A 9,931-nucleotide genomic window follows, 5' to 3' on the forward strand; every position below is an offset into this window, starting at 1 on the left:
CAGGCAATGTATTTCCATTCCTCATATTATCCAGTGTTGGTTATCGCGTGCCCATTGGAGCCGCTCCTTCTTGTTTTTAGCTGATAGGAGTGGAACCCAGTGCGGTCATCTGCTGCAATAACCTATTCGTGAAAGGGACCGACGAGGTGTGGGTTCTGAGGTGCCGTTCTGCACACCACTATTGTACTGTGCCATTATTTGCCTGTTTGTGGCCTGCCTGTTAGCCTATACGATTCTTGCCATTCTCCTTTGACCTCTCATCAACTAGCTGTTTTCACCCTCAGGACTGCCACTGACTGGATGGTTTTTGTTTTGTCACACCACTCTTAATAAACTCTAGACATGCGTGAAAAGATCAGGAGGCCAGGCTTTTCTGAGATACCGACGATCATATCACCCTCAAAGTCACTTAGGTCACTAGTTTTTCCCATTATAACGTTCAGTAACAGTAACTGAATGCCTCGATGCTTGTCTGCCTGCTGTAGGGCGGCAGGTAGCCTAGTGGCTGTCTTTCTGCCCCTGAACAAGGCAGTTAACCGACTGTAGGTCGTCATTGTAAATAAGAATTTGTTCTTAACCGACTTGCCTAGTTAAATAAAAAAATATATATAGCAAGCCATGGCCACGTGACTCACTAGTAGCGAACCATTTTCGTGAACAGGGTTGTGTACCTAATAAACTGGCGGAGTGTATTTTGGTACAGTGTACTGAGTGTATTATTGGAGACTGGATTTTAATATAGCTCATAAATACAGCAGGACCTCAACTGATGTGGATGTCTGATTCTATCTCTTCCTGCCTTGTCTTGTGGTCCTTGCACTGCCAGGGTTGTGGGTTCGATTCCCGGGACCAACCATATGTAAAATGCATGCACACATGACTGTAAGTCACGTCTGCTAAATGGCACATATTATTATGTCTTGATGTAATAGTGAAAAACTGTGGAAAAATGGGGGGGAAATGACTTCATGACCTGGGGGCAACTGATCTGTTCCAGTTTAATAACACAGCTTCCAATACTTTCTTTGACGTCAACAAGTTGTAATACACATAGTTCACCATGTTATATTGTATTACAAATGTACTGTGAATTTCACGATTATATTATGTTATATAAATTGTTTACTACTTCTTACAATATCATGCAAATATGGTTGATTCAAACCAAATAAACATGGTTGAGTCAAACCATATAATTTAATATAATTTTAACTGTACTAAACTCACAACTCAGCCCCTCTAGGTTCTGCAGACTTTAGTCAAACCAGGTGTTTGTTTACTGCACAGAATAGATTTATGATGGACTCAACGGAAGCTTTTATGAGCACTACATGTTCATGTGTAATTAATATGCATGTTTTGAAACTTGAACAGTAATGTTCATTTGACTTTTTCAGATAAAACAGTTAAAACAGATACAAGGTTTGTGTTGTTTATTTTACTAGAGCTGGTTTGATGCTTGACAGATCCCTTCAGTGATCTAACCTGTGGAGATTTGGCTACCTGCTGAGATAGCAGGGCTCAGATAGAAGGGTTGAGATAGCAGGGCTCAGATAGCAGGGCTCAGATAGCAGGGCTCAGATAGCAGGGCTGAGATAGCAGGGTTGAGATAGCAGGGTTGAGATAGCAGGGCTCAGATAGCAGGGCTGAGATAGGAGGGTTGAGATAGCAGGGCTCAGATAGCAGGGCTCAGATAGCAGGGCTCAGATAGCAGGGTTGAGATAGCAGGGCTCAGATAGCAGGGCTCAGATAGCAGGGCTCAGATAGCAGGGCTCAGATAGCAGGGTTGAGATAACAGGACTCAGATAGCAGGGCTCAGATATCAGGGCTCAGATAGCAGGGCTGAGATAGCAAGGCTCAGATAGCAGGGCTCAGATAGCAGGGCTGAGATAGCAGGGTTGAGATAACAGGACTCAGATAGCAGGGCTCATATAGCAGGGTTCAGATAGCAGGGTTGAAATAACAGGACTCAGATAGCAGGGCTCAGATAGCAGGGCTCAGATATCAGGGCTGAGAGAGCAAGGCTCAGATAGCAGGGCTCAGATAGAAGGGTCTCTCACACACAGCCCCTTTCACTCCTGTCCTGCCCTGACCATACTGGTGGTCATCTGGTTATGATCAAAGGTTTGAGTTTAGGACCACAGGATTGGATAATTTAACAGTGTGTCTCAGCCTCAATCCAATAAACCCCATACAAACTGAAACTAGTAACGTCCACATACCAGGATTGGGGAATTTAACAGTGTGTCTCAGCCTCAATCCAATAAACCCCATACAAACTGAAACTAGTAATGTCCACATACCAGGGATCAGAGGAGCTGATCCGGATGGCAATTTCAGTTGTCGTCAGTGACTGCAAATGGATTTATGCAGTGCAAGATGAATGGATGAATAGGTATAAAAAATATAAGATGTTTTCAAATATCAGAATAGTATATTATAGACCTACTATACCGGTGGCATAATGCCTTGGATAATGGTCAAGTGATCTGAAAGTCAGTGTTTTAATTTCCTTTGGGGAATGTACTGCTGTTCTGCCCTCTTCAATAGAAATACATGTTATTTTTAGTCTGGGAATAAACAGTTGTAAAATGTACCATGACTACATTTGAACAAATACTGCACCATAGATGGGATTTGGTTGTAATTCATTTGAGACTGACTGGGACTTAGGGATTTGATAGAGCTGCAAAAATGCAATTGATTTGTTTTCAGGGGCAGCACAAATGATTTGTAACATGTTTTGGCAGTAAGAAATTCAGGGTAGTCAGGTACCCAAGGGACTCAAGCCATTTTCTGTTTTCTGACCCTGTGAAATAAGGTCGAAGTGTCTGAGAGATATACTGTAGATCAGGAGGTGGGATTTAAAAATTCAGCGGAGGGCTTCACAGATTTTTTTTGTTGGAAGGATTTGTTTGTCAAAAGAAATTTCAGAAAAAGGGCAGGTATTTGAAAATATATAGGTCCATTCTAATTTCTACATACTTTCTATCTAGTTGAAGACATTCAAGAGTGGCCTGGAGTGATTTTTATTTTATTCTTACTCAAGCCTCCCGCGGGCCAGATTGAATGAGCTCACGGGCCGGAACTGGCCCACCCCTGTTGTAGCTCTATTTCTACATTCCTTGATGTCATGTCAGAAGAAAATCACATCATTATTAAGCTAATCAACATGCAATCCCCATGGCTCCTGGTGTCTGCCAGGGCAAGGTCTGAGGTCCTGTATTTTGGTTTCATTTCCACTCAGAGTCCTCCAGGATTCAGAGTTTATAGTTTAAGACTGATCACATATGTTGATAAAAAGAACCATGTGTACCAGCGCCCAAGGAATTAAGACTAAATTAAACAGAAACAACCTTCCCCTGGAGACGTTCAACTGGTCTCCCTTCGTCTCTGTTGATGACAGTGCATTCGGAAAGTATTCAGACCCCTTCCCTTTTCCACATGTTGCTATGTTAAAGCCTTATTCTAAAATGTATTAAATTACCTTTTTCTCCAATCAACAGACAATACCCCATAACGACAAAGTAAAAACAGGTTTTTCAAAACGTTATACATGTATTTACGTAATTATTCAGACCCTTTGCTATGAGACTCAAAATTGAGCTCAGGTGCATACTGTTTCCATTGATCATCCTTGAGATGTTTCTACAACTTGATTGGAGCCTAGCTGTGGTACATTCAATTGATTGGACATGATTTGGAAAGGCACACACCTGTCTATATAAGGTCCCACAGTTGACAGTGCATGTCAGAGCAAAAACCAAATCATGAGATCGAAGGAATTGTCCGTCGAGCTCCGAGACAGGATTGTGTCGAGGCTCAGATCTGTAGAAGGGTACCAACAAATGTCATCAGCACTGAAGGTCCCCAGGAACACAGTGGCCATCATCATTCTTAAATGGAAGTTTAGAACCACCAAGACTCGTCCTAGAGCTGGCTGCTCAGACAAACTGAGAAATCGGGGAAGAAGGACCTTGGTCAGGGAGGTGACCAAGAACCTGATGGTCACTCTGACAGAGCTCCAGAGATCCTCTGTGGAGATGGGAGAAGGACAACCTTCCAGAAGGACAACCATCTCTGCAGCACTACACCAATCAGGCCTTTATGGTCATGGCCTGGTGGAAGCCATTCCTCAGTAAATGGCACATGACAGCCTGCTCGGAGTTTGCCAAAAGGCACCTAAAGACTCTCAGACCATGAGAAACAAGATTCTCTGGTTTGATGAAACCAAGATTGAACTCTTTGGCCTGAATGCCAAGCATCAAGTCTGGAAGAAACCTGGCACCATACCTACAGTGAAGGATGGTGGTGGCAGCACCATGCTGTGGGGATGTTATTCAGCGGCAGGGACTGGGAGACTAGTCAGGATCGAGGGAAAGATGAACGGATCAATGTAGAGGGAGATCCTTGATGAAAACCTGCTCCAGAGCGCTCAGGACCTCAGACTGGGGCGAAGGTTCACCTTCCAACAGGACAACGACCCAAAGCACACAGCCAAGACAACATAGGAGTCAGAAAACTTATGTAAATGTGATATTTCCAATTTCTTTTGCTTTGTCATTATGGGGTATTGTGTGTAGATTGATGAGAGAAAAAAACAATTTCATTCATTTTAGAATAAGGCTGTAACGTAACAAAATGTGAAAAAAGTCAAGGGGTCTGAATGCTTTCTGAATGCACTGTATACCGTTGAAGTCAGAAGTTTACATACACCTTGGCCAAATACATTTAAACTCAGTTTTTCACAATTCCTGACATTTAATCCTAGTAAAAATGCCCTGTTTTAGGTCAGTTAGGATCACCACTTTATTTTAAGAATGTGAAATGTCAGAATAACAGTAGAGAGAATGATTTATTTATTTCAGCTTTTATTTGTTTCATCACATTCCCAGTGGGTCAGAAGTTTACATACACTCAATTAGTATTTGGTAGCATTGCCTTTAAATTGTTTAACTTGGGTCAAACATTTCGGGTAGCCTTCCACAAGCTTCCCACAATAAGTTGGTTGAATTTTGGCCCATTCCTCCTGACAGAGCTGGTGTAACTGAGTCAGGTTTGTAGGCCTCCTTGAGCGGACATGCTTTTTCAGTTCTGCCCACACATTTTCTATAGGCTTGAGGTCAGGGCTTTGGACAGAGGAACTCTGCCTAGAAGGTCACCATCCCGGAGTCGACTCTTCACTGTTGACGTTGAGACTGGTGTTTTGCCAGTTGAGGACTTGGGAGACGTCTGTTTCTCAAACTAGACACTCTAATGTACTTGTCCTCTTGCTAAGGTGTGCGACAGATTTTTTATGGAATATCTGCATAGGCCAGAGGCCCATTAGAGGCCCATTATCAGCAACCATCACTCCTGTGTTCCAATGGCACGTTGTTAGCCAATCCAAGTTTATCATTTTAAAAGGCACTCTAATGTGCTTGTCCTCTTGCTCAATTATGAACTGGGGCCTCCCACTCCTCTTTCTATTCTGGTTAGAGCCCGTTTGCGCTGTTCTGAGAAGGGAGTAGTACACAGCATTGTGAGATCTTCAGGCTCTTGGCAATTTATCGCATGGAATAGCCTTAATTTCTCAGAACAAGAATAGACTGACGAGTTTCAGAAGAAAGCTCTTTGTTTCTGGCCATTTTGAGCCTGTAATCGAACCCACAAATGCTGATTCTCCAGACACTCAATAAGTCTAAAGAAGGCCAGTTTTATTGCTTCTTAAATCAGCACAACCGTTTTCAGCTGTTGCTAACATAATTGCAAAAGGGTTTTCTAATGATCAATTAGCCTTTTAAAATGATACAGTTGGATTAGCTAAACACAAAGTTCCATTGGAACACAGGTGTGATGGTTGCTGATAATGGACCTCTGTACACCCATGTACAGTAGATACTCCATAAAAGAAATCTGCCGTTTCTACAATAGTCATTGACAACATTAACAATGTTGACACTATTTCTGATCAATTTGTTATTTTAATGGACAAAAAAAATGTGCAAGGATATTTCTAAGTGACCCCAAGATTTTGAACGGTAGTTTACGTAGACTTGAAATCACTAGCCACTTTAATAATGGAACGCTAGTCACAATAATAATGTTACATATTTTTGCTTTACTCATCATATGTATATACTGTATTCTATTCTACTGTATTTAGTTTATGCCACTCCGACATTGCTCATCCTAATATTTATATGTTCTTTAATTCCATTATTTTACTTTTAGGTTGTGTGTATTGTTGTGAATTGTTAGATATTACTGCATTGTTGGAGCTAGAAAAACAAGCATTTCACCACACCTGCAATAACATCTGCTAAACATGTGTATGTGACAAATAAAATGTGCTTTAATTTTGATTTGATGAGGGTTTGATTATTTGATATACAAAACAAAATATTGCCATGAAATGGAGCATAGAAAACGGCAGAAGGGGTTGTGTTCCCTCTTCACTTGCCTAAATATTGTATTAAGTGACAACGATCTAAGCTAATAAACCAAATCGGCTTTCTCATGCTCACTACACATTCTCTTTCGAGGAGTTGTATAGAGTTGGAGAGTTGTTGGAAAGTTTAGGCCAAATTGGACATGCATTGAATATGCACTATATGCACTATATGCACTATATATAGTTATAGTGCTTCTTTTGATACAGTATGTTTATGTTGAGTGCTTGACCTCATGTGGGTTTATTTTGGCACTTGTTCTTTCAAAACAGTACATCCTGGCTGGAGGTCACCCTGTTTTCAAAAATGTGGACAACACATTTTGTTCTTGCAATGAAGTTTGCACTACAGCCAAAGATATCAGTTGGATCTACTGCTTAGTGTAAGAGATAGGGTGACATCTCTGCCAAAGCATTTGCATGATGCGAAATACAGTTCAAGGTTCAGGGTTCACAATGTGGAGCACAGTTTTTATAGATCCCACTGTGGTCAAACGTGGGAATGTCCATTATGGAGATCTATTTTAGTTCTTTAACCATAAACATCTTAAGCTGAATCACATGGCATGTAGGTGAAATGAACCATATAAGGGTGGTGCTCTAGAAATGTATCATCAGCATTCAAAATGTCTAATTCCCGCAAAATGCCTTCGTTTCTCAGTGGATAGCACAACTGTCTGATTCCATGGATGCAGCCCTCAGGTTTGAGCTGGCGCTAGTCTAGAGTGCATAACATTAATAATCTAGAAATAACATTGAACATGTCTTGTGTATTTTGTCAATCAGGAACGCATGTTATGAGGTACCTTTGTCGACCCTGCAGGAAGTGCTGAAACATAACTGCAGTGAACAAGTCCAGTGCCACAGGATGCCATAGGTACAGAGTGATTCTGTTACTGTGTGTGGTGTGATGCCACATTGTGCCATCGTGATTCATTCCATTTAAGTGGCATCATTACACTGACAAAATACCTGGCATAGAATAGGCACTGTAGCATTATATATAGCTGTGCATTATGGCAGCTTTAATGGCCGTTTAGCAGTGTAAATATGAACTAAGGCAATTGCAGTAGGCTATTTATAAACCATTTGTCATTCCTGACAGAAAATGTATGTTTGAAACATCAGTGTAGGAGTGATATGTCCAAGTTTGATGGATGTCCTGGTGACATTTTCATGTTGTCAAGTTGATCATGACAATGCCTGATATGACATTCTGTACAGGCTTAGACAAATAGCATCTGACATTGTTCATATGGATATGATAAGTACTTGTTTGATAAATAGAGATTGAGAGCTCTAGTTTGACAGTAAACAGTCTTCTGCGAGAACAGAGTGCATTTGGAGGTTGATTGGATTGAATTTAGACCATTTTAAATACATACATAAGGGCGCTCCAGCCAGTGACGCCTCCACAAACAATTTAAGAAAATCATTAATGATAACACAAAGCTTAAAAGCTTATTTTCATTGTGGTCCTTTTGGATGGGAAGGGGGATGCAGCAAGGTTTGGCAGCAATAGTAGTGACAAGACAAAGACAGACAAAACTATGGACAGGTACATCTCCCTTGTCTCACATGGAGGAACATTGTAATTAAGAATTCATGTCTTGAGGCGTGGGAGATGCGTCTATTCTACGGTTAGCGTAGCTGGTTGTGTAACACTGTCTGGTATCTGCCCTGCCTGCTAGGAGCCTTCATTTGTCAAGAACTGTCTTTTTTCAGATTCACTTTCCATTGGATATCATCGGTCTTTTACTTGGACCCTCATCAGCTCATAACTCTTTAAAAAAAAAAAAAGTTTTTATTTTTTTACCCCTTTCTACTCTCCAATTTCTTTGTATCCAATTGGTAGATACAGTCTTGTCTCATCGCTGCAACTCCGGTACAGAGACTCGGGAGAGGCGAAGGTCGAGAGCCATGCGTCCTCCAAAACACAACCCAACCAAGCTGCAATGCTTCTTGACACAATGCCCGCTTAACCCGGAAGCCAGCCACACCAATGTGTTGGAGGAAACCCCGTACACCTGGCGACCGTGTCAGCATGCATGCGCCCGGCCCAGGAGTCGTTAGAGCGCGATGGGACAAGGACATCCCTACCGGCCAAACCCTCCCCTAAACCGGACGACGCTGGGCCAATTGTGCACCGCCCCATGGGTCTCCCGGTCGCGGCCGGCTGAGCTCATAACTAACAACATTCTTTTCATTTCCCCCTTCTAGACTATCCTTCCTTCCCAACGGAAGCTACAGTGACAACAGCAGGAGGATTTTATCCAATGAGCTGGAATCTCAGGACTCCATGGGTGGACTGTCTATAGCCCAGAGATAATGACCTAAACCTGCTTATGTCTTACACAAGTTCAACAAGTGAAATACAGTATGTATTAATGGGGACGTATGGTCACCACAATGAGACTCTGGTCTGAAGGACTACAGTCTGATAGTGAAGAAGTCAATCATTTGATTATTGAATTACCAGATCGTGGTTTATGAATTTACTGTGTAAAAGCACTGTCCAGTCAGTTTTTTTTCCCCAGGTGAAGACAATCAGACAATGAAGATGCATGAAGAGATCAAAAGCCAGTTAGTGTCTGTGGAATGACTTGAGCATTACGCCAAGATGATTGTTGGTGATTAATATTCTACAGGTCCCTATGAAGTTAAAAGCTATTGTTGGCTCACCAGTTTTGTCAGTGTTTCCCCTATATGCATTTTACAAGTGTCGCACCGCCACTGCTAAATCATTGCCGCCACTGAAAAAAAAATTATATATATTTTTCGGGATGGTAAAACATTTTAAATCTAAACTTCAACAACTAAAACCATATATAAAGGAATGTAGAAAAGATAATGGAGCAATATATATATATATATATACACACATACACACTTAAAAAAAAAAATAAGATCATATTTGAGGAACTAACAACCACCACAATAAAAACTAGTCAGGGAGAATCTGAAATTCCAAAAATGTCATGGCATTTAATTTAGTTTTGTTTGAGCTACTCAGCATAAGAACAATTGTAGGAAACTAGCTTTAAAACTGTAAAATTCTCTCTGCCCTATGGCAAAACGTGTAGAATTGTCAAGAAGGCTTCTAAAACCGCTCCATTGGCCATGCCTACCACCCCCTGCTTTACTTGCCACCGCTGCTGAAAAAATACCTGGGGGAAACACTGGATGAAAGAGTCTCATTCCTGGTAGTGACCCGTGTATGTTAACAACTGTATTTAATTATGTCAATCAATTTAGCATTTACTATTTATATTCAGTTTTGACTCTGACAACAACTATTTCATGTACATTTTAATCTGAAGAGAATTGATGGTATAAAATAGACATTACTAAATTGTATTTATTTTGGCTTCAGAAAATAAGGAGCAATGTCTTGTTACTATGTGACAACTTTTTAGTCAGATTTCTTTTGCATTGTTGGATATTATTTGTGATAAATAAATGTGTAACTTCACAATTTTATGTGCCAAGAACTAACAAAAT

General features: G+C 41.0%; 1 protein-coding gene across 1 annotated transcript in view; it reads left to right on the top strand.

The window, feature by feature from the left end:
- LOC139421898 (5-hydroxytryptamine receptor 4-like) overlaps positions 1–9,836 on the top strand; it is a 46,709-nt gene extending 36,873 nt beyond the window's left edge. Inside the window, exon 6 of the mRNA XM_071173030.1 lies at positions 8,651–9,836. Within this exon, the coding sequence (XP_071029131.1) occupies positions 8,651–8,759 (109 nt within the window). The 3' untranslated portion in view covers positions 8,760–9,836. The remainder of the gene's footprint in view (positions 1–8,650) is intronic.
- The last annotated feature ends 95 nt before the right edge of the window (positions 9,837–9,931 follow it).

This window comes from Oncorhynchus clarkii, chromosome 12 (genome assembly GCF_045791955.1).
Source record: "Oncorhynchus clarkii lewisi isolate Uvic-CL-2024 chromosome 12, UVic_Ocla_1.0, whole genome shotgun sequence".
Taxonomy (NCBI): domain Eukaryota; kingdom Metazoa; phylum Chordata; class Actinopteri; order Salmoniformes; family Salmonidae; genus Oncorhynchus; species Oncorhynchus clarkii.